The sequence below is a fragment of the Carcharhinus amblyrhynchos genome, chromosome 22 (assembly GCF_965287045.1).
Source record: "Carcharhinus amblyrhynchos chromosome 22, sCarAmb.v2.hapA, whole genome shotgun sequence".
NCBI classification, from domain to species: domain Eukaryota; kingdom Metazoa; phylum Chordata; class Chondrichthyes; order Carcharhiniformes; family Carcharhinidae; genus Carcharhinus; species Carcharhinus amblyrhynchos.
This window is the reverse complement of record NC_137345.1, coordinates 5,343,602-5,369,063: the sequence shown is the minus strand read 5'-3', so window position 1 is coordinate 5,369,063 and position 25,462 is coordinate 5,343,602. Positions and strand designations below refer to the sequence as shown.

General features: G+C 45.4%; 1 protein-coding gene and 1 long non-coding RNA gene across 3 annotated transcripts in view; one reads left to right on the top strand and one right to left on the bottom strand.

Annotated features, from left to right (window-relative positions):
• The window catches only part of LOC145356823 (uncharacterized), a 146,044-nt gene that overhangs the window by 14,015 nt on the left and 106,567 nt on the right, over nucleotides 1-25,462 (top strand). The gene's annotated exons all lie outside the window — the stretch shown is intronic.
• LOC145356877 (uncharacterized) lies at nucleotides 15,102-25,012 on the bottom strand. Of its 2 annotated transcripts, XM_080209846.1 has the most exons (4): nucleotides 24,946-25,012; nucleotides 21,470-21,513; nucleotides 20,416-20,530; nucleotides 15,102-16,511 (listed from the first exon to the last, which is right to left on the bottom strand). In XM_080209846.1, the coding sequence occupies exons 3-4, from the start codon at nucleotides 20,438-20,440 to the stop codon at nucleotides 15,250-15,252; spliced, it is 1,287 nt and encodes a 428-aa protein (XP_080065972.1). In that variant the 5' UTR covers nucleotides 20,441-20,530; nucleotides 21,470-21,513; nucleotides 24,946-25,012; the 3' UTR covers nucleotides 15,102-15,249. The 2 variants fall into 2 exon arrangements, with proteins under 2 accessions (XP_080065972.1, XP_080065973.1); XM_080209847.1 differs by lacking the exon at nucleotides 21,470-21,513 and having other exon boundaries at nucleotides 24,946-25,002.

Below are 25,462 nucleotides of genomic sequence, written 5' to 3'. Positions count from 1 at the left end.
GATGACCCAACTCCTGTATTCAATTTTTTGACCAGTGAAACCAAGTATGCCGAACCCCTTCTTCATCACTTTATTCACATGTGACTCCACTTTCAAGGAGCTATGAATCTGTACCCCTAGATCTCTTTGTTTTGTAACTCTCTCCAGTTCCCCGCCATTAACTGAGTAAGTCCTGCCCCGGTTCGATCCACCACAATGCATCACCTCGCATTTATCTAAATTAAACTCCATCTGCCACTCGTCAGCCCACTGGCCCAACTGATCAAGATCCTGTTGCAATCCCAGATAACCTTCATCACTGTCCACCATGCCACCAAATCTTGGTGTCATCTGCAAATTTACTAACCACGCCACCTAAATTCTCATCCAAATCATCAAAATAATGCAGTGGGATCTTTCACATCCACCTGCGAAAGCAGACATGACCTCAGTTTAGTGTCTCATCTGAAAGACGGCACGTGTAACAGTGCAGCATTGTCTTAGTGCTGCACTTGGATTGTTAGCCCAGATTCATGAGCTCAAATTTCTAGAATGGATCTTGAACCCACAAGCCAGGCCAGAGACCCAGAGAAATCTTGATTTTTAAACAGTGGATGTTGTTGAATGTATTACAGAAGTTAGTGATTGAGGCAGTAATCATGTCAACATTTGATTTGATTTGCTTTGATTTATTATTGTCACATGTATTAGTATATCGTGAAAGGTATTGTTTGTTGTGCGCTATATAAAGCATGCCGTTCTTAGAGAAGGAAAGGAGAGAATGCAGAATGTAGTGTTACATTCATAGCTAGGGTGTAGAGAAAGATCAACTTAATGTGAGGTAGGTCCATTCAAAAGCCTGACAGCAGTAGGGAAGAAGTTGTTCTTCAGTCAGTTGGTACATGACCTCAGACTTTTGTATCTTTTTCCTGATGGAAGAGAGAATGTGGGGACCTTAATTATCCTGGCTGCTTTGCCGAGGCACTGGGAAGTATAGGGAGGCTGGTTTGCATGATGGACTGGGCTACATTTATAACCTTTTGTAGTTTCTTCTGGTCTTGGACAGAGCAGGAGCCATACCAAACTGTGATACAACCATAAAGAATACTTTCTATGGTGCACCTAGGAACATTTAAAAACAGATTTAAAAGGAAGTTAAGAAAAGGAGAGTAAAGGAACATTGGAACAGGGTAGATAATTGGAATTCAGGTACAGCTCCTGTAAACATCAACACGATAATATGGTCCAACCAGCTTCAATCTGTAATTCTCATGTAATTTTATAACCACCATCTGAACCTGTGATCGGATTACAGGCTTGAAATCTCTCAGAAGCATCTGTTTGGGCTTATATTCTCTGCAGCTGCACTGTGGCTTCTGTTCAGGGATGGTTCTGGCAAGTATTGATGGCTGGGAGCCTTGAAGTACAATGACTGATGCTGTGAGCGCACAGTAATTAATGGCAGTGATGTAAGCGATCAGCCACAGTTGATTTCTTGGAATAACACAACTAATGCTTGGGCACATACACAAGCAATGGAATGTCTCGGCATGCAGCAAAACCTGAGCAACTTTTAGAATTCGGCTCGTAAGTGGTAATAATGCTTGCATCATACAAGTGTCAGGTCATGGCCAATTCCATTGAGAGTTTAAGCAATATCCCTATGGCATCAGCCTCACGATATCCCGCATCATTAACATCTGGAGGGGTCACCATGGAGCAGAAACGCAAATGAGTGAGTCACATAAATATTCTGGCTACATAAGTCAGGGGCTGGTTATACATGGTGAGTAGCTCAGCTCCTGACTGTCCAAAGCCTTTGCGACGTCTGCGAGGCACAAGAGCGACGTTGATTATTCTTCACTTGCCTGGATGAGTGCAGTTCCCTCCACACACCAGAAGCTCAACAATATCAAGGACAAAGCAGTCTGCTTGACTGACACCCCATCCAGTTCCTCCACCACTGACGCACGGTGGCATCAGCGTGCGCCGTCCACCAAATGCACTGCATCAACTGGCCAAAGCTCATTTTACAGCACCTTCCAAACCGAGGAGAACAAGGCCAGTAGATAGGAGTAGACTGGGACTATACTTACTGGAATTCAGAAGAATGAGGCCATTCAGCCCACCATGTCTGTACTGATTCTTTGACAGTGTTTTATCCATGATGTGGAGATGCCGACGTTGGATTGTGATGGGCACAGTAAGAAGTCTCACTCCACCAAGTTAAAGTCCAACAGGTTTATTTGGAATCACGAGCTTTCAGAGCGCTGCTCCTTCCGCATGTGAGTGTTGAAGTGTTCCCTGCTTGGAAGGGAACACTCCTGCCTGGCGATTGTCACGCAATGTCCGTTCAGCAGTCAAGGGCAGTCAGCCTCTGATCTTCGGGTAAGCGTTCTTCAAGGTGGTCTTCAAGACACACAATAACACAGAATCGCCCAGCAGAAACTAATTGGCAAGTTCCACACACATGAGGCCTCAACCAGCATCTTTGGTTCATGTCACACTGTAATCCCCACCATTTGCCCTGGGCTTGTAAATCTCATGAACTATCCTGGCTTGAGACAATTCACACCTTTTTAACTTGTGATTATCCCTCTCTCCACTCGCACTGTCTGTACCTGTAAAAATTTGATTGCCTGAAGACTCACATTCCAACCATTAATTTGCAATTGTGTCTCTGTCTATATATACAATGTTTGTGAACCCTATCTCTTCACTCACCTGATAAAGGGGCAGTGTTCCGAAAGCTCGTGATTCCAAACAAACCTGTTGAACTTTAACCTGGTGTTGTGAGACTTCTCACCGTGTTTTATCCACACTCTCTTCCCTGCCCTATTGCTGTAAACCCCTGGCCAATCCACCTAACCAACACATCTTGGGACACTTTGGGGCAATTTAACACGGTCAATCCACCTAACCTGCACATCTTTGGACTGTGGGAGGAAACCAGAGCATCTGGAGGAAACCCATGCAGACCCGGGGAGAACATGCAAACCACACACAGACAGGGACCCGAGGCTGGAATTGAATCCTGGTTCCCAGCACAGTGAGATAGCAGTGCTAACCACTGTGGCACACTGTGTATATAGAGAGAACGGCTGGGTATTTTTTTCTAGAAATGTGAAGGGGGAGGAGTGACCTGATAGAGGTCTTTGAGATGGTGGAAAGCTTCACTCACATGAACATTGGATGTTTCTATTCCTTGGAGCTGGGGGGAAAGGAGAAAGGGGGGGTGTAACCAAAACCTGAGAGGTGGGCGGCAAGGTTAGGGGGGGGGGGATGGTGGGTACATCACTTATTGTCACCCGTCTTATTCTGGAGTGTGCCTTTGCAAAGGTCTGGAAAGAGGGACAGTGATCTTTTGTCGAGATACATCGTAAGCAAGACAGGACTCTGTGTTACATGGGCTCCAGGCAGGGATGTACAACAAAATAACACTCATTGCTGCTGGAGAACCAGCAATATGCTCAATGACATTCTCTGCGCTCCATCCCCTCCCCCTCCCCCCACCACATTCCCACTCCTGAGACGTGTCCTCCCACAGCGGCTCACCATTGGCTGCTAGCAGGATCTTCCGGTCTCACTGATGTCCATGGCGTTTTGCGAGGCTCACCCATCCCGCTGCGTAGGGTCACTTTCAGCCGGACCAGAAGGTCCCATTGGTGGAAGGGTTGGAAAATCTTGCCTGTTGTTTGGTCTGTCCGATGGCTTTAGGTCCTTCAGTGCAAACAACAGTCAGCGACTGAGTGTTGCCAGCGTGGCACACTCCAAAGTCCAGGACTATGTGCTGATGAAACTCACAGCGGCTCACGAGAGAAAGGCTACAGTCTGAGCCCCTTCTCGACAAGAATATATTGAGAGACTGAAACCTGTCTGAAAGCCCCAGGGCTCTTGTAACAGACACAAGTGTAAATGTACATTGTAAATATAGCCTGTAATTGTCAGTGTAGTGAGGCAACTTCATAGAATCCCTACAGTGTAATCTATGGCCTATCGAGTCTGCATCGACAATCGTCTGCATCGCTCCAGGGCCCTGGGTTCGATTCCCGGCTCAGGTCACTGTCTGTGTGGAGTTTGCACATTCTCCTCGTGTCTGTGTGGGTTTCCTCCGGGTACTCCGGTTTCCTCCCACAGTCCAAAGAGGTGCGGGTTAGGTTGATTGGCCATGCTAAGAAATTACCCCTTACTGTCCAGGGATGCATAGGTTAGAGAGATTAGTGGGGGTAATATGTAGGGATATGTAGGGATATGGTAATATGTAGGGACCCAGGTTCAATTCCCGGCTTGGGTCACTGTCTGTGTTTGCACATTCTCCCTGTGTCTGTGTGGGTTTCCTCCAGGTGCTCCGGTTTCCTCCCACAGTCCAAAGGTGTGCGGGTTAGGTGGATCGACCATGCTAAATGGCCCCTTGGTGTCCCGGGATATGTAAATTAGAAGGATTATGTGGGATTCCAGGGATAGGGCTTGGGTAGGATTGTTCACAGATCATAGAACCCTCCAGTGCAGAAAGAGGCCCTTTGGCTCATTGAGTCTGCACAGAACACAATCCCACCCAGGCCTTTTAAAGGCCAGTTTGTTCAAGTGCAGGACAGGCGTGTGCCTGGAAAAATGAAGGATAGAAATGGCAGGATTCGGGAACCAAGGATGATAAGGGAAATTGTAAGCTTAGTCAAAAGGAAAAAGGAAGCATACCAAAGATCTAGGCATCTAAAAACTGACAAAGCCCTTGGGGAATATAGTGAAAGTCGGGAGGAACTTAAACGTGGAATTAGAAGGCTAAAAGAGGCCATGAAATGTCTTACCCCAAGTCTTTTAATGCATATATTAGTAGAAAGAGGGTAGCAAGAGAAAGAGTAGACCCACTCAAGGATAATGAAGAGAAGTTATGTGTGGAGCCACAGGAAGTGGGTAAAATCCTGAATGGGTACATTGTATCACCAAGGAGAAGGACATGACGGATGTTGAGGTCAGGGATAGGTGTGTGAACACTCTAGAGAACATGACTATATAGGGCGGCACGTAAGCACAGTGGCTAGCACTGCTGCCTCACAGTGCCAGCGACTCATGTTCAGTTCTGGCCTCGGGTCACCCTCTGTGTGGAGTTCGCTCATTCTCCCCGTGTCTGCGTGGGTTTCCTTCGGGTGCTCCAGTTTCCTCCCACAGTCCAAAGATATGCGGGTGAGGTTGATTGGCCATGTTAAATTGATCATGTGTCAGGGGATTAACAGGGTAAATATGTGAGGTTACGGGAAAATGCAGGGGTCTGATTAGTAAGTTTGCGGATGACACAAAGATTGGTGGAGTTGCTGATAGTACCGAGGATTGTCAGAGGATACAACAGGATATAGATAGATTGGAGACTTGGGCACAGAAATGGCAGACGGAGTTTAATCCGGACAAATGCAAGGTGATGCATTTTGGAGAGTCAAATTTAGGTGTGAATTATACTGTAAATGGCTGAACCCTTAGGAACCTTTACATACAAGAGGGATCTGGGCGTGCAGGTCCACAGTTCCCTTAAAGTGGCAACACAGATGGTCAAGGTGATTGAGAAGGCAGATGGCATGCTTGCCTTCATCAGCCGGGGCACTGAGTCCAGGAGTAGGGAAATCACGTTGCAGCTATATAATGATGTGGATTTGCCAGCGTTGGCTTGGGGTAGACACAGTAGGTAGTCTCACAACACCAGGTTAAAGTCCAACCAGATGAAGGGGCGGCGCTCCGAAAGCGCGTGCTACCAAATAAGCCTGTTGGACCTTAATCCGGTGTAGTGAGACTGCAGCTATATAAAACCTTGGTTGGGCTGCATTTGGAGTATTATGTGCTGTTCTGGTCACCACACTGTCAGAAGGACGTGAAAGCTTTGGAGAGAGTGCAAAGGAGGTTCACCAGGATGTTGCCTGGTCTCAAGGGTGTTGGCTATAAGGAGAAGGTAAATAAAATAGAATTGTTTTCACTGGAAATACAGAGGCTGAGGGGAGGCCTGTTAGAGGTCAACAAAGTTATGAGAGGCAGAGACAGGGTGGAGAGTCAGAGGCTTTTCCCAGGGTGGAAGTGTGTCAATTATAAGGGAGCACAGGCTCAAGGTGAGAGGGGACAGGTCTTTCACACAGAGAGCAGTGGGTGCCTGGAACGCATTGCCAGAGGATGTGGTGGAAGCAGGCACATTAGCAGCATTTAAGTGGCATCTGGATGGGTACATGAATAGGGGGGAAACAGAGGGATACGGACCAAGTGAGGGCAGGTTTTTTTTAGTTAGGGCATCATGATCGGCACAGGTTTGGTGGGGGGGGGGTGCGGGGAGGTGGTGAGTGCAAAGGGCTTGTTCTGTGCTTTTCTTTGTTTTTTAATTCCACCATTTGCCGTGGTGGGATTCGAAATTGGCTCCCCTGAACCTTAGTTGAGCTTCTGGACTCATTGTTTAGCAATAATATCACTAGGCCATCACTCTCCCCCCTGCACCTCCCCTCTGCACCCCCCCCGCCCCCCCCCACCACCGCCCCTCCGCCCCCCACCTGTAATATCACGAAGCTGGATATAAACAGATGAGAGAGCAAAGAAGGGAAGGTAATGTTGACAGGATCCCATGAAAAGGGATGGGAGGAGCGTAACCAATGGCATGGACCAATTGGAGCACTGGCCTGTTTCCATGCTGTAAATTCCATGTGATTTGAGTGTTGAAGTCGGATGAAGGAGCTACTTGACAAGAACACGTATCAATAACACTGCTTCAGGATCAAGCCAATGCCATCACTTATCTTATCCCTAAGTGCTATTCTCGGGGATATTTTCAGTCATCGCTGCACTCTGGTGGTTACTCAGAGAATAACAGAAGACACTATCCACGTGGAAACAAGTTGATAATAAAATTATTGCCAACAGATGAGGGACAAAAAAAATTTGATGCTAAAAAAGTTGACATTCACACAGAGATATTGCACTGAGTCATATCCATGCTACTCCAGAGACCTGAGAACAAAATCTAGGCCAATATTTGATTTGATTTATTATTGTCACATGTATTAACATACAGTGAAAAGCATTGTTTCTTGCACGCCATACAGATAAAGCATAGACAAGGAAATGAGTGAGTGCAGGATGTAATGTTACAGTCATAGCTAGGGTGTAGAGAAAGATCAATTTAGTGCAAGGTAAGTCTGTTTAAAAGTCTGACAGCAGCAGGGAAGAAGCTGTTCTTGAGTTGGTTGATACGTGACGTCAGACTTTTGCATCTTTTTCCCGATGGAAGAAGGTGGAAGAGAGAATGTCCGGGGTGTGTGGGGTCCTTAATTATGTTGGCTGCTTTGCCAAGGCAGCAGGGAAGTGTAGACAGAGTCAATGGATGGGAGGCTGGTTTGCGTGATGGATTGGGCTACATTCATGATCTTTTGTAGTTTCTTGCAGGTCTTGGGCAGAGCAGAAGCCATATTAAGCTGTGATACAACCACAAAGAATGCTTTTTATGGTGCATCTGTAAAAGTTGGTGAGAGTCATAGCAAATTGCCTGAGAATTCTGAGAAAGTAGAGGTATTGGTGGGCTTTCTGAACTATAGTGTCGGCAGAGGGCTGATGGGGTGCTGCACTATCAGAGGTCCCACCTTTTGGGCGAAATGTTAACCTGGGTCTTGCCTGCCCCCTCAGGTGCACGTAAAAGGTCCCATGGCATGATCCCATCCCACGAAGAAGAGCAGGCGAGTCACCCCCCGTGTCCTGGCCAATGTTTATGTAATAAGTCTTCAAAGGCAGACATCCCTTCACCAAAATCCCTTTATTTACAACTCCAACTTCAGTACACAGGGTTCTATCAGTCAGCAGTCTACCTCTGGGAGTGCCAGAGGAACTGACACTCCCAGTTAAATACAAGGAAATGACTCCCCGATTGATTCCTTAATCAGGGAATTCAGACTCCAATTGGCCAACCTCAATGCCCTGATTGAAGTCATCACAGTTTATCAGTCAGCCAACACCAGTAAAACAAGGACTTCAATCTTCAGGATGGTGAGAGGTTGGTACCTGCCATCCTGAGCATCAGTGGGGAACGCCTGCGGCCATTTTACACTCAGTGGATCATTCTGCCCTAAGATGGAAGCTCCACCTTGGAGAGTTGCCAGCCAATCAGGCTGGCTGACAGCTCTCCAGCCCCCTCCAGGCACAGCACTGCAGTGGCCAGAAGAGGTACTGCAGTGCTGTGTGTGAGCCTAATCCCAGGACCACACTTCAGGTAAGTACCAGGGCTCCTGGGGTGGGACGGCAGGATATGCGTATGGGATTTTGAAGGGGGATGCGGAGGGGAGGAGGGAAGGGATTTGCCAATCTTAGTGTCAGGGATGGGAGAGTATCCCTGTGAGGAGGGCGTAAAATTCTGGCCAAGGTGATCTGGATAATATCTCATTGCTGTCTGTGGGAGCTTGCTGTGCACAAATTGGTTAATGGATTAGCCATTAACTACAAAGTACTTCAATGGTTCTAAAGCACATTGGGATGTCCCCCAGTCATGAAAGGTGCTATATAAATGCAAGTATTTTTTTCAGATATCCTTACCAGAGGCAGCTGGCTGAACAGCTAGGGATGTTGTTTAGCGGGTTGCTGGGTTCACGATGTACAAGGTGGTGTTAGAACATAAGAACATAAGAAATAGGAGCAGGAGTAGGCCATCTAGCCCTTCGAGCCTGCCCCGTCATTCAATAAGATCATGGCTGATCTGAAGTGGATCAGTTCCACTTTCCCGCCTTCTCCCCATAACCCTTAATTCCCTTGTCTGTCAAAAACCTATCTACCCGTGACTTAAATATATTCAGCGAGGCAGCCTCCACCACTTCAATGGGCAGAGAATTCCAGAGATTCACCACCCTTTGAGTGAAGAAGTTCCTCCTCAACTCTGACCTAAACTGCCCCCCTACTTATCTTGAGGCTGTGCTCTCTGGTCCTGCTGTCCTTTCTAAGTGGGAAGAATCTCTCTACCTCTACCCTATCCATCCCCTTCATTATCTTATACGTCTGTATAAGATCCCCCCTCAGCCTTCTAAACTCTAACGAGTACAGACCCAGTCTATTCGATCTCCCTTCATAGGCTAACCCCCTCATCTCCGGTATCAGCGTAGTGAACCTCCTCTGCACTCCCTGCAAGGCCAATATATCCTTCCGCAAGTGCGGCAACCAAAACTGCACACAGTACTCCAGCTGCGGCCTCACCAGTGCCCTGTACAGTTGCAGCAAGACCTCCCTACTTTTATATCCTTGAAGGTCAACAGCGGTTCTGTGACCTGGGTGGATGGTGGGTAGAGATTTACAATCCAGGTGTCGATGTGGGGGAATCTCATGGAAATTCACCACTGCCCATTGTATTTTGAGGGTGGCACAGTGGTTAGTGCCAGGGACAAGGGTTCGATTCTGGCCTTGGGTCACTGTCTGTGTGGAGTTTTCTCATTCTCCTCGTATCTGCGTGGGTTTCCTCCGGGTGCTCCGGTTTCCTCCCACAGTCCAAAGATGTGTGGATTAGGTTGATTGGCCGTGCTAAATTCTCCCTCAGTGTGTAGGTTAAATTCTCCCTCAGTGTGTAGGTTAGGAGGGTAAATATGTGGGGGATAGGGTCTGGGTAAGATGTTGTGTTGTGAGTCTGTGTAGGCTCGATAGGCCAAATGGCCTACTTCTGCACTGCAGGGACTCTGTGCTGATATCCTGCGGAACTGTATCAACTTCTGCTATTTGGACAGGGTAATCAGAGGAGGTACTGTATGTGACACCAGGATAAACCTGAGCCATCACTAACTGGCCTGTACTCGGGTAACTGCCATGAAATTAAATATCCCACAATCAATACATTCTATAATTTAGACAGTAAACACGCAGCTGATTTCTTTTGCTGCTGAACTCATATCATGCAGCAGAGGGCAGTGGTGTACAGTCAAACAAACCTCCCTTTGTAAGCACAGTAAGGAGTCTCACAGCAACAGGTTAAAGTCCAACAGGTTTATTTGGTAGCACAAGCTTTCAGAGCACTGCTCCTTCACAGATTAAAGAGGTCTTTAACCTGTGCTTAGCCCTCTCTCCACTCGCATTGTCTGCACCTGTGAAGACTTGATTACCTGTTAAGACTCGCATTCCAACCACTATCTTGTAATTGAGTTTGTGTCTATCTATTGCCCTGTTTGTGAAAAAAATCCTGCACTCACCTAATGAAGGGGCAACACTCCGAAAGCTCGTGCTACTAGATAAACCTGTTGGACTTTAACCTGCTTTTGTGAGACTTCTTGCCGTGCCCACCCCAGTCCATCGCCTGCAACTCCACTCCTTTGTAAATGTAAATGAGTTTAATTTGGTGGGAAATGGGAACAGTGATATCATCCCCTTCCTTCCTTGAAGGCACAGGTACTTGCAGTGGTATACTTTAAAAAATAATATTTTTTATTTTTTAACATTTCTAAGCCAACGCCCACAACGGATGGGGCAAGCCCCCAAATCCATCACTCCACAAACCAATCCTATTCATGGTCCCCACACAAGGGATTAGATTAGAGCCATGATGTGGAGACGTTGGTGTTGGATTGGGGTGGGCACGGTAAGAAGTCTCACAACATCAGGTTAAAGTCCAACAGGTTTATTTGGCATCAGGAGCTTTCGGAGCACCGCTCCTTCCTCAGGTGAGTGGCCCACCTGATGAAGGGGTGACACTCCGAAAGCTTGTGCTGCCAAATAAACCTGTTGAACTCCAACCTGGTGTTGTGAGATCAGATCCAAGCTGACAAGTCCAGGTCTTACACCTGATCTTATGTTTGATCTTAGCCGAAAGGCCGAGCAGTGGTACAGGTGTGCGGGCAACGGCTAGGCTCTCGGAGAGAAGGGACTTGCATTCTCGTCACCCCTTTCACAACCTGAATATCTCAAAACACGACAGCCAAAGTACTTTTCGCTGTTGTCATCGAGGAAATGCGGTGGACAATTTTCTGACGGCGCGCTTTCACAAACAGTGAGATGAATGTTTCTATCACACCTACCACCAAGGCTGATGGGACCAGTTCGTTAGAAATGTTCAGGAGGGAGCTGGACGTGGCCCTTGCAGCTAAAGGGATCAAGGGGTATGGAGAGAAAGTGGGAGTGCAATACTGAAAAAGCATGGTCAACCATGATCATATTGAATGTTGATGCAGGCTTAAAGAGCTGAATGGCCCACTGTTGCACCTATTTCTATGTTTCTATAAGGACCAAGGAAGAGAAAGTTGGAAGAGAAACTTAGGCCCCATACCTAAGGAAGGATGTACTGGTCTTGGAGGGGGTCCAGAGGAGGTTCTCGAGAATGATTCTTGGAATGAAGAGTTTGTTATATGAGGAGCAGTTGAGGAGTCTGAGCCTATACTCGATGGAGTTTAGAAGGATGGGGGGGATCTAATTGAAACTTACAGAATACTGAGAGGCCTGGATAGAGTGGACGTGGAGATGATATTTCCATTGGTGGGAGAGTCTAGAACGCAAGGGCACAACCTCAGAGTGAAGGGACGCTGCTTTAAAACAGAGATAGAGGAGGAATTTCTTCAGCCAGAGGGTGGTGAATCTGTGGAACTTATTGCCACAGAAGGCTGTGGAGGCCAGGTCATTGTCTTTAAGATAGAGATAGATAGGTTCTTGATTGACAAGAGGATCAAAGGTTATGGGGGAAAGGCAAAAGAATGGGGATGAGAATCAGTCAGCCATGATTGAATGGCAGGGCAGACTCGATGGGCCGAGTGGCCTAACTCTGCTCCTATATCTTATGGTCTGACAGGAAGTGGCCATTCAGCCCTTTTGGCACATTCTATCTGAGGTCAGGGCCGATCTGCATCTTAACCCAATACACTTTACTTGCGATATCCGTATCCTTAGGAAATATTCTGGTTAATCTGCACAACTCTCTTTCCAAGGCATTCTGATTCAGAATGAACAATGAAAGGCCTCAGCCTTGGCTCTGGGATTGCATTCTAGGTTTCTGAGTCAGCAGGTCATGAGTTCAAGTCCCATCCCAGAAACTTGCATGAAAAGCTAGTGATTGCACCCTGTTAGAGATACAGTCTCTCTCAAGACATTAAACTTGTCTACCTACACAGGATGTGAGAGATCCTGTGGTACAATTCAAAGTGTAGCGATTCAATTTAACCCTCATTCAACATATGAAAAGCAAACAAGAAGTGACATTAGCTGCCTGGGACAATGTCAATTGATTTATTTTGTTTTAAAGGACATGAGTGTCACTGACAAGGCCACCATTTGTTGTCCAAATCTAATTGTGCCTTGAGTCGCCTTCTCGAACTGTTGCTACCCATGTGGTGTAGGTACACCCATCGTGCTGTCAATGAGTGCAGGACTCTGGTGCCGATGAAGGAACGGCAATATATTTCCAAGTCAGGATGGTGAGTGGCTTGGAGGGGAACTCGCAGGTGGTGGTGTTTCCTTGTGCCTGCTGCCCTTGTCCTTCTAGGTGGTAAAGGTGTGAGATTTGGAAGGAGCCTTGGCTGCAGTGCACCTTGTGAATGGTACACACTTCTACCACTGTGCGTTGCTGGTGGAGGCCTGAAAAATATGCAAATTGGGTTCCATGGATGTTATTGAAACCTAAGTGCTATTTTAACCAGAGGCCTGTACAGACCAACCTGGTGGGAGGGTGGCTAGAAAAGACTTAAGAGTTTTAACTTCTTGTGAAGTCCCTTAAGGAATGAGAAGGAGTAACTAAATTCGAAGATTCCTCTGCCCCAGCATCTCCGCACCCTCCCTAGCCTAACCACAAGGCGCAACTGAACCCACCTTAACTCCGGGTACCAGACCTCCATTACACCGTGCGCTGGGCTTTCTCCCCTGTCAGCTACTGTTCCCGATGTGGAGATGCCGGCTTTGGACTGGGGTAAACACAGTCAGAAGTCTCACAACACCAGGTTAAAGTCCAACAAGTTTATTTGCTACTGTTCCCGCCAGATTTGTACTGAAGCCGGACTATCCCACTGAGGGCGAGGCCAGAGCACCAGAATGTTCCAGGCTTCATGCTGCTGAGGACAGATCAGTCCTCCTGCTTTTCTCAGCTGTCATCTGCTGGATTACTCGATCATTGCCATTCACGGGTGCTTGGTGTGAGCATGGGGACAGGTGTATTTTCCTGCATTGCATCAGCGGTTCAAAAACAAATGTCATTGATCGCAAAGTGCATTAGGATGAATTCGCTGATCAGCAATGATCAGGGTGAATGGCGGGGCAGACTCAAAGGGCCAAATGGCCTACTCCTGCTTCTGGTTTCTATGTTATGAAAGGTGCTATATAAATGAAACTTCTTTCTTTCCAGATATCAGTGGAATGATATATTCTTAAAAAATTAAGAATAGTGAGATCTAATTCCAAAGTCTGGCCCATATACTGATTCTCATGTTAACATGGAACCTTTTCCCACTATTTCTCCCCTGCCTCCCTCTCCATCATCCTCGCCCTCAGGGTTAATTCCTCTATTCAAGCTGAGGAAGGGCTGAATGAGCCCATTCACAGAGTAGTTAGGATGCCGGAGGAGGCCATTTGGCCCATCATGTCTGCACCGGCTCTGCATGGTCTGCAACATGGCTTAATGCCATTGCCCTGTCTTCTCTCTGTGCCCCTGCACATTGTTTGCATTCAAGTAATCAAGGGTGACATGGTGGTTCTAGCGGTTAACACTGCTGCCTCACAGCGCCAGGGACCCAGGTTCGATTCCCGACTTGGGTCACTGTCTGTGCGGAGTTTGCACATTCTCTCTGTGTCTGTGTGGGTTTCCTCCAGGTGCTGCAGTTTTCTCCCAAAGTCCAAAGGTGTGCGGGTTAGGTGGATTGGCCATGCTAAATTGCACCTTAGTGTCAGGAGAACTAGCTAGAGTGATGGGGATAGGGGCTGGGTGGGATTGTGGTCAGTACAGACTCGATGAACTGAATAGTCTCCTTCTGCACTGTTGAATTCTATGTAATGCCTCGATTGAACCTGCCTCCACTGCAGTTGCATTCCAGACCCAAACAACTCACTGTATGAAAGTTTATTTCTCGCATCACATTTGCTTCTTTTGCAAATCACTTTAAATCTGTACCCTTTCGTTCTTAATCCTTTTATGAGTGGGAACAGTTTCTCTCCTCGTGATTTTGAACCTCTCTATCAGATATCCCCTCAATCCTCCTCTTTCCAAGGGGAAGAGTCCCAATCTCTCTCACCTACCCTGATAACTGAAGGTTCTCATCCTTGGAACCATTCTTGCGAACCTCTTCTGTACTCTCTCCAATGACGTGCGAGGAGCATCTGAAGACTCTGGGTCTGTACTTGATGGAATTCAGAAGGATGAGGGGGGAATCTCATTGAAACTTACAGAATACTGAAAAACCCAGCTAGAATGGATGTGGAGAAGATGTTTCTGTTAGTAGGAGGGATTAGGGTCCAAGTACACAGCCTCAGAGTAAGGGTATGACCTTTAAAACAGAGATGAGGAGGAATTTCTTCTGCCAGAGGGTGGTGAATCTGTAGAAATCATTGCCACAGAAGGCTGTGGAGGCCAGGTCATTGAGTGTATTTAAGACAGAGATAGGTAGGTTCTTGATTGGTAAGGGGATCAAAGGTTATGGAGAAAAGGCAGGAGAATGGGATTAAGAAACTTATCAGCCATGATTGAATGGCAAGCAGACTTGATGGACTGAATGGCCTAATTCTGTTCCTATATCTGGTGATCTTATGAATGTGTTCACATTATTTTCATAGTTCAGTGCCCAGAATTGTACACAATATTTCAGTTGAGCTATGACTAGTGAATTGTATAAGTTCAGTATAATCTCCTTGCTGTTTTACTCTATGTCTCTATTAATAAAGCCCAGAATATGATATAATTTATTAACCGCTCTGCCACCTTCCTGCCACCTTTGATGATCAATGCATAGATACACCCACTCCCTCTGCTCCTGCATTCCTTCAAGGATTTTACCCCTATTTTGTATTGTCTCTCCATGTTCTTCCCACCAAAATGCATCACTTCACACTTCTGCGTTTTGTTCATGATCTCTGCAGAAGCTTCCAATGTCAATTCTTAGGACCGGATGCTAGGAAGCATGTTAAGTGATCTAAGAAAGGGACAACTTCCAAAGCCATGAATTGGGTTTTGTTCTATTTAATTGATCAATCACGTGGAAGGCAACAATTAAAGAAAAAGCAATACATCACTTCAAGAACTTGTTCCATTGAGTTTGGATTATGGCCTCAAACCATTTAATTGACCATCTTGTTGCCCTTTACATTGCCAGTTTGATAAGTCTAGCTAATGTTAACAATGTTGGTGTTTCTAATGGTGATTAAGTTGGGGTTTTGACTGATATCCTTGCCATGTGTTGCAGCACTGGGCCTTTGAATCACTACCTTATTGGCCTCTTTAATTGTGATATGATTAACATCTTTAGCAGCAAGTCTGTTGGAGTGTTGACAAGCAACTGTGTTGGGTTTTTGTCTGACAGTTTGGTTGGGATATTGAGTGACAATTCTATCGGGCTTTTGGATGGACGTCCCATTGGAATTTCGACCAACACCACTGTTGGATTTTTGAATGGCAGCCTTACTGGAATTTTGAACAGTGGCATTGTAAGGAATTTTAGTGATCATGTTATTTGGATTTCTAATGCCCACCCTGTTTTGATTTTTCATTGCAGTTGCTGATGACTTTCTAATGACATCTCTATTAGGATTTCTATTGGTGGTTGTCAAAGTGGTCTTTATGGGAGTTACCCATGGATCCCTAATGGTTGCCATTAAAGGATTTTGACTGGTGGTCCTCCTTGATATCCGAAAGGGAGTCACCAAAGATTTTCGATTGAGCATTGCCCAGAAGTTTGCATTGGTGGTTGCTGAAGGTCTTCCAGTGATGTTTGACCTCGGTTTTTTCATGACAGTTGCCAAAGAGCTCCTAGTAGCGGTTCTACTAGATCTCTTAGCGGCAGTTAGCCAAGCTCCTGTAGTGGGAATCACCGAAGAGTTCCTCACAAAAGTTGTCCTTGGCATCTTATTGGTGTTTCTGGGAATCCTAGTTGTCCCAGGAGTGTGAGAGACAATCGCTGAAGGATTTTTCATGGTGCCTGACTCAAGATTCTTAGTTACACTTTTCCAAAGTTTTTTGGTAGCATTGGCCAAATTTTGTTCAAGAAAGTCCCCATGAAGCACGTTGGGACGTTTTATTGTGTTATGAATATTATGTGAATGCAAGGTGTTGTTGCTGGGGGTGATTACATAAGGGTATTTACTGGTTTTAGTGGTTTGGCTTTTAGTGGCAAATACCCCTCGATTTATAGGCATTGTTGCCCCAGGACTTCTATTGATCGCCATCTTGTGGCTTTTGGCAATATTTCCCGAGGCAGTAAAATATTTTTTATTGGCGCGCAGTAATCTCTTTGCGTCAGCAATTAAAGGGATCATGCACCTGCGTTGGTGCCCGCTCCCTTTGGAAATCACATAGAAGTTTTCTAGATCTGCTGGGTCCAGGTCAATCCCAATAATCTCACTCAGATAGGAGCTGGTATCCGTGTCAACTGGAAGAGACGCAACAAAAAAGTTTGTTCATCACAACAGCTAAAATACGGGGAAAAAAATCAACCTAAAACCCTATTTTCAACTAAGAAAAATTGCAGATGCGCCTGGGTTAGACTACACGTGGGGAGTACAGTGCACAGTTCTGATCCACATTTCAAAAAGGGACATAAGCCTACTGCAGATGGTGCAGGTAAGACTCACAAGGATGATACCAGATTCAAAAATATCTATTTATCAGTCGGGGCTCTTCACTCTAGGAAAGAGGTACGACTTTTGATAAGAGACCTAAAAAGATTATGAAAAGGTTTGATGGGCTGGACGTAGAGAAAATGTTCCCAGTTGGTGGCAGTGGGCGGGGGGGGGATGCGATTGGAAGAGGCCAAAATTGGAAACCATAAACATAACTCATCGATCCAATAGGGAATTTGGGAGAAACCTCTTCACCCAGATAGCGGTGAAATTGTAGAACTTGATATCACAAGGAGTGATTGAGGTCAATATCTAGCCTCCCCTTAAATGCATCTATGGCAAACACATGGAAAGGAACAGAAGGGCCCTCCTCAGCTCGCCCCATGTGGAACATCATTTTGGCACAGACCTGTTAGGATGAATGATTTGATTTGATTTTTGTCACATGTATTAGCATACAGTGAAAAGTATTATTTATTACGCGCTATACAGACAAAGCATACTGTTCATCGAGAAGGAAAGGAGAGAGTGCAGAAAGTAGGATATTACAGTCTTAGCTAGAGTGTAGAGAAAGATCAATTTAATATAATGCAGGTCCATTCAAAGGTCTGATGGCAGCAGGGAAGAAGCTGTTCATGAGTCGGTTGGTATGTGTCCTCAGACTTTTGTATCTTTTTCCCGATGGAAGAAGGTGAAAGAGAGAATGTCCAGGGTACATGGGGATCCTTAATTATGCTGGGTCTCCTGTACTGTAAATTCACTGTACTATGTATCAAGTTTAAGATCATATTTCATTCATAAATTAATTAATAAAGCCTAGTTACTAGAACTGGCAGTTGCAACTTATTCATAAAATCACAATGACAGGAGGAATTCAGCCCAATGTGTCTGTTATAGCTCTTTCAAAGGGAAGTTCAACTTGTCCCAATCACCTGTTCTTGTATTTCTAAATCCCCTACTTTTTAATCTAACTCCCTTTTAAAGTCTGCTCTTGAATCAGTATCCATCATCATATCAGGTTGTTCATTCCATATCCTAACCATTATATTAACTAAAACAAGCTACTTGGCAGCACAGAGCATTCAGTAAAATTTCAGTTTTGGACAGGTGTGACAATACCGTGCCTTTAAGAGATGTATGTCAGTCATGTTTCTGAGCAGAATATAAGAAAAAGATCTGTTCTAATACAGGTGCCGCTGGGTCTGTAACTAATAGTTACTGATGCATAATTGCCACTAATTGCTGGAATGTTTGTTTTAATCTGGGCTATCTGCTGTTATCTGATTTCACTGTTTTCCCCTGGGGTTCCCCTGGGGTAGATTAGGACTTGATTAGGTTGGTTGACAGAAAAATCAGGTGACTGGGTGGAGCTAGGCTTACACAGAGAAATCAAGCTCAGTTTGCTGCTTGGGAACTTTAGCAAGTAGTCACTTTTTGGCTCTCTGGATCTGAAGATTGGATTCTGTAAAAGAAAAACAAGTCTCTTTCTCTGAGATTCTGTTGTTTGGGGATGAATATTTCTCTGGAGGTTGTTGTATGAGGGTCAGAAAAGAGGTGTCTGTCTGGATCTCTGTCCAGAGGTGTTAAAAGGCCGGAAATCTAGCATTATTGTGATCATATCTGTTTTTGGTGCTAATTGATTCTGAAGAAAGGATTTATATCTATGAAGATGTTGTTTATAATTGGAACTATCATGATAGCTAGTAATTAAAAGTTATACCTGGTCATGTTTAAATATTTCCAATTGGTAAAAGTTATGTAAATTTTTTTGCTATATTTTACTTATGTTATTAAAAATAAAGTTTGTTTTAATAAAATCTTCCTAGTGGGACAAATGAATCATACCTGGAGCAAAGCACCTTAAGCTCACCTGTGCCAGAATCAAACAAAGAAGGGATCTAGGTTAACTTCATAATAGACTTGGAGTTTTTGTCCTGGTCTTAACACAGGGCATACTAAGTGATGCATTGTAAGGGTCATCATATTTACAGCCATTCCCTTCTTGTTTTGGGTTGCTGCTCTTTGTGGTTCTCTAGTGAGAAGTCACGTGCCCTTCTGCTGGCCATTGGAGACAAGATGTTGAGTTGCCGGTGTTGGACTGGGATGGGCACAGTAAGTAGTTTCACAACACCAGGTTAAAGTCCAACAGGTTTATTTGGCGGCACAAGCTTTTGAAGTCTCAAGCTCCTTCATCAGGTGAGTGAGGACTTGTGTTCACAAACAGGGCATATAAAGACACAAACTCATAAGAACATAAGAACATAAGAAATAGGAGCAGGAGTAGGCCATCTAGCCCTTCGAGCCTGCCCCGCCATTCAATAAGATCATGGCTGATCTGAAGTGGCTCAGTTCCACTTTCCCGCTTTCTCCCCATAACCCTTAATTCCCTTGCCTACCAAAAACCTATCTACCTGCATCTTCAATATATTTAGCGAGGTAGCCTCCACCACTTCAACGGGTGGAGAATTCCAGAGATTCACCACCCTTTGAGTGAAGAAGTTCCTCCTCAACTCTGTTCTAAACGGTCCCCCCCCCCTTATCTTGAGGCTGTGCCCTCTAGTCCTGCTGTCCTTTCTGAGCGGGAAGAACCTCTCCACCTCTACCCTATCCATCCCTTTCATCATCTCATATGTCTCAAAAAGATCCCCCCTCATCCTTCTAAACTCTAACGAGTACAAGCCCAGTCTATTCAGCCTCTCTTCATAGTTCAACCCCCCCAACCCCGGTATCAGCCTAGGTATCAACCGGTATCAACTCAATTTACAAGGTAATGGTTAGAATGCAAATCTTTGCAGGTAACCAAGTCTTGGAGCTTGAAACTCTGAAAACTAATGCTGCCAAATAAACCTGTTTGACTTTAACCTGGTGTTGTGAGACTTTTTAACCAAGTAAATAATTACAGTGATAGGGTAAACTTCTCAATGTGGGGTAAATGCACTTTTTCCCAAGGTGAGTCAGTTGACTACAGTTGACAAATTGTTTAATGTCTTTAGCTTTATTTTTGTCAAGCTGCAGCAGGGACTTTCACAATCCATCAATATGGAGATCAGATGATTCAATCAAACAACATGGCAAAATGCCCCAAGGCATTATAAAACGCAACTTGACCAAAGCCATGCAAGGAGATGTTAGGATGGATGACCAAAGCTTGGTCAAAAAGATAGGTTTTAAGGAACATTTTGATGGAAGGGCTAGAGGTAAAGAGGTGACAAGATCGAGGAAGGGAATACTTGGCTGAGCGCCAAGGCATCTGAAAGCACGGCTATCAATAAAAATTGGGGCTGAGCAAGAGGCCAAGTTTGGAGAGGCGTAGAGATCCTGGAGAGCTTTTGGCCTGGAGGTAGTTTCAGAGATAGGGAGGTACAAGACCATGGAGATGTTCTGAAAGCAAGGATGAGAATTTTAAAATTGGTGAAGTTGCTAGACTGTGAGCGCATGTAGGTCAGCGAGTGGGTGATGGGTGAGCAGGACTTGGTACAAGTTAGGATTTAGACAGCAAAGTTTTTATGGTGTGTAAACTATTATTTCAAATGAACTCAAGCTGCATTAACACTAGAAGCATAGTGTCTCTTAGAGATTGGGAAAAGATTATTGGAAGATGGGAGGTTGGGGAGTTTGAGTGGAAGGCAAGAGGTGGAAGAGCAAGGGAGAGTTGGGGGAGTCAGACTATAATAAATGGCTTTGCAGAGGAGTTTTATTAAAACTGTCTCCTACCAATTTTTTCAATAACGTTGCCCATCTTAAGCCAATGTCCCTGTTGACTTGACCTCCTCCGTCCTGTGTTATAGAGAGTTGATACCACACAGCAATTCAAGTACTATTTAAGAAACTGGAGAAAAGAATTACAACCAGAATAAAGATTGTAAAATTGTCCTGTTTATATCACAATGTTGCTAGTGAATGTAGAAAATTACTTGGTAAAGTTATTTTTTATTTGGGAAGGGAGATGATCAAATGTTCCGTTTCATTCAATTTATTCATTTGTGGGACATGACGTCACTGGCTGGCCAGTATTTATTGCCTATGCCTAGATGTTGGATAGCATGATGGCACAATGATTAGCACTCCTGTCTCATAGCGCCAGGGATCTCGGTTCAATTCCAGCCTTGGGTCACTGTCTGTGTGGAGTTTGCATGTTCTCCCCGTGTCCATGTGGGTTTCCTCCGGGTGCTCCAGTTTGCTCCCACAGTCCAAAGATGTGCGAGTTAGGTTGATTGGCCATGCTAAATTGCCTTTAGTGTCAACGGAACTAACAATATAAATATGTGGGATTACAGGGATAGGGCCCGGGATTGTTGTTGGTACAGGCTCGATGGGTCGAATGGCCTCCTTCTACACTGCAGAGGTTCTATGATTCCATGCCTGAGGGCAGTTAAGAGTCAACAACATTTCTGTGGCTCTGGAGTCACATGTGGACCAGACCAGGTAAGGACGGCAGATTTCCTTCCCTAAAGGATGTTAGTGTTTTTCTGACAATCAGCAATGGTCACCAGTAGATTCTTAATTCCACATATTTTATACTGAACTCAAATTCCACCACCTGCTGTGGTGGGACTCGAACCCAAGTCCCCAGAAGATTAGCCGACTTTCTGGATTAATACTCTAGCGATAGTACCACTAGGCTATCACCGCTCTATATAGCGGAGGCAAAATATTCCTTGGCTCTCTTTTGAAAGGAAACTTTAGGAGAGTTCTTCCCAGTGTCTGCACCATTATTCACATGGCCATCGCCTCCCTGTAAGTGTAAGGTACAATGTGTCATTCATACCTTTAAGTTGAACATCTGTGATCCAAAAATCCAATAAAGTGGCCCTTTAAAAATAAAATGTCTGTCACATTTCACAAACAAGGCCCATCTTTGCTATCAAGATAAAGTTAAGGTAATTGCAAAAAGAACCAGAGGCAAAATGAGGACAATGTTTCTTTGCAGCGAGTTTTTATAACCTAGCATGTGTTACCGGAAAGGGCAGTGGAAGGAGATCCAGTAATAAATTTCAAAGGTGATTAGTCAGTCTTTCCTGACAACCCATTGCTCAGTGTAAAAGAAATACTGCTGGCTGTTAATCTCCACTGAAGCTCCTCTGAAACAATTTGTTTAAAACAGACTGAAAATGGTTCAAAGATTGGTAGGCAGAGGGCTCTGGGGTTACGGGTACACAGGTCACTGAAAGTGGCAACGCAGGTGGAGAAGGTAGTCAAGAAGGCATACGGCATGCTTGCCTTCATCAGCCAGGGTATTGAGTTTAAAAGTTGGCAAGTCATGTTGCAGCTTTATAGAACCTTAGTTAGGCCGCACTTGGAATACAGTGTTCAATTCTGGTCGCCACACTACCAGAAGGATGTGGAGGCTTTGGAGAGGCTACAGAAAAGATTTACTAGGATGTTGCCTGGTATGGAGGGCATTAGCTTTGAGGAGAGGTTGGAGAAACTTGGTTTGTTCTCACTGGAACGACGGAGGTTGAGGGACGACCTGATAGAAGTCTACAAGATTATGAGGGACATGGACAGAGTGGATAGTCAGAAGCTTTATCCCAGGGTGGAAGAGTCAATTAGTAGGGGGCATAGGTTTAAGCTGCAAGGGGCAAGGTTTAAGGGAGATGTACAAGGCACGTTTTTTACACAGAGCGTGGTGGGTACCTGGAACTCGCTGCCAGGGGAGATAGTGGAAGCGGATATGATAATGACTTCTAAGGGGCAGCTGGAAAAATACATGAATAGGATGGGAATAGAGGGATATGGTTCCAAGGAGGGTAGGAAGGTCATATTCAGTTGGGCAGCATGGTCAGTGCAGGCTTGGGGGGCTGAAGGGCCTGCTCCTGTGTTGTAATTTTCTTTGTTCTTTGATTACTTCCCCTTGGCTAAGCTCAAAGAAATGAAGGGACTTAGAGTTAGGGCTAAGACGCCAAACCAACTTTCTGAGACCTTGTGAGCACCAATCCGTGTCCCACCATGGTGTGATATTCCAGTGAGCTGCATTCACTCAATTCTCATAGAATCCTACAGTGCAAAAGGAGAACATTCGGCCCGTCGAGTCTGCACTGATCACAATTCCACCCACACCCTACCCCCATAACCCCATGTATTTACCCAAACTAGTCCCCTTGATACAAAGGGGCAATTTAGCTCAGCCAATCCACTTAACCCACACTTCTTTGGACTGTGGGAGGAAACCTAAGCAGACACGGGGAGAATATGCAAACTCCACACAGGCAGTGGCCCAAGCTGGGAAATGAACCCAGGCCCCTGGCACTGTGAGACAGAAGTGCTAACCACTGTGCCATTGTGCTGCCCACCCAAGGGACATGAGTCTTTTAAGAAGAGGCCATTCAGCCCCTCAAGCATATTCTGCTGCACAATTAGATCTTGGTTGATCTGTAACCCAGCTCTATTCACCAAACTTTGTTCCATATAACTGGGTACCCTTGCCTAACAGTGTTCATAGATTCCTACAGTATGGGAGGAGGCCATTCCATAGAAACCATAGAGTAGAGAAAGAGGCCATTCGGCCCATTGAGTCTGCAATGGCAACAATCCCACCCAAGCCTTATCCCTGTATCCCTACATATTTACCCGCTAATCTCTCTAACCTATACATCCCGGGACACTAAGGGGCAATTTAGCTTGGCCAATCAACCTAACATCTTTGGACTGGAACACCTGGAGGAAACCCATGCAGACATGAGGAGAATGTGCAAACTCCATACAGACGGTGACCCAAGCCGGGAATCGAACCCAGATCCCTGGAGCTGTGAAGCAGCAGTGCTAACCACTATGCTACCGCTTGGCCCATCGAGTCGGCACTGGCCACAATCCCACCCAGGCCCTATCCCAATAACCCCATATATTTACCCTACTAATCCCCCTGACACTAAGGGGCAAATTAGCATGGCCAGTTAACGAAACCTGCACATCTTTGGATGGTTCTATTTATCTCATTGATGAATGCTCCAATGTCCTCTCAGCATTTACAGCCCCTATGTGGATAGTTTGAGATTTTTACTGCCCTTTGTCTGAAACATAGTGTTAACTTCAATTCTACTTAGCATGCATCATAGACGCAACAAAGTAGCCCCGGGATGACTTACTGAGTTGATGCAACATCACACAGACCACATTCAATCTGTGGTCTGTGAAAAATTGGTCAAACCTTCTTACTTTAGGCCCAGCTGTTGGATTTCCTCCAACGTTAATGAGTTGAAACAGTCACTGGATTTCCCCCAGGGTAGTAAGCAGCAATTGCTATTAGCTGCCTCTTGGGACTGGCGAATGGAAATAGCCACTGGGTAGTGAGTCCAATCTGTTGGATTCTCGCAGGGCTACTGAGTGGGAATGTTATTGGATTTCCTCGGAGCTAATGGGCAGGATCATTAGCCTGGGTTTTCTGTTTCCGATGGAAAGTACCTGACTGCGCGTTGGACAAGGAGAGGATCTGATTTTGCTTTGATCTTGTCCAATGGTTGAATGTGGCGCCAACCCACACATAAAAGATGGCAACCGAGCAAAGTGCCAAAAATGCCGTGGAAATGGCAAGACAGTACATTCCAAGGGGAAAGCTAGAAAGAGTTAATAAAATAAACAAAGCACATAGTAAGAAGTCTCACAACACCAGGTTAAAGTGCAAAAGGTTTATTTGGAATCAGGATCTTTCGGAGTGCTGCCCCTTCATCAGATCTAGGACTTTACCCTGATGTTATGAGACTTCTTACTGTGCCCACCCCAGCATCTCCACATCAAAGCACATAATGGAATCAAAGAAGCCATTTGGCAACGAGTCTGCACAGACTCAGCATTTTATCACCGTCTACCTGATCCCCGTAACCCCTAATCCACCTTACCTACATAACTTGGGACGCTAAGGGGCAACTTATCATGGCCAATCCACCTAACCTGCACATTTTTGGACTGTGGGAGGAAACAGGAGCATTCGGAGGAAACCTATGCAGATATGGGAAGAATGTACAAACTCCGCACAGGCAGTGGTCCGATCCCGGAATTGAACTTGGGTCCCTGACGTTGTGAGGCAGCAGTGCTAACCACTCCACCACTGTGACAAGAGCAATGGTACATACAGAAGTACCACGCAAATCCAACACCATAGTTTACCCATCCTGCAGCTTAAACATAGGGAAGGATCATAGTACCTCACACCAACTGAAGTGGAAAACCTTAAACCAGTTCCCCGTATTATAAATAATGTTAGACATTTAAAGTAAATTAAAACTCATTCAGTAAGCAGCACTGTACCTGTAAAGTAACCTCGAGGGAATCAGAGGAAGACTGAGGACATGGATCTCATTCATGCACAGAATTTAAAGACAAACATGACTCCTCCCCTCAGAAACCGATTCACTGCCTTCACGTCCAACCAGGCCGTTAAGAAGCAACCCGTAAAACACAATTTAGACCAGCAGAGGAATGTGCTGTGCGTGGGAAGGTAGGTCATTTGTGTGCAATACCTCACTAATCACTACCAGTGTGTACAGGATGTTTCTAAATCGGCAATGAAAACATTCCTCGATGAAGGAATGTTAGCAAGACCCATGCCATTAAATTTTACAAAACAACTCTCCTTGCATGTGCTAGTTACAATGACTGGGCGCCCAGAGAGGAAAGATCGCGTTTTCAATACAGGAGCCTAGATATTATTAATGAAGTCAGTGTAAGACCGACTTGTTCATCGTTCTAGCAGGCATGTTAACACGCGTATTTTAAATATCAGGGACCATGCTTAGTGCAGTGGGTAGCTTTCTCGTCAGGAGAT

What these genes read in the sequence shown, in the direction of transcription:
- LOC145356877 (XM_080209846.1), bottom strand. Translation starts at nt 20,440, where the DNA reads ATGGGCAACGTTATTGAAAAAATTG. An exon ending in CAACGTTATTGAAAAAATTG is followed by an intron (nt 16,512 to 20,415) that starts GTAGGAGACAGT and finishes CGTCTCTTCCAG; the next exon opens with TTGACACGGATACCAGCTCC.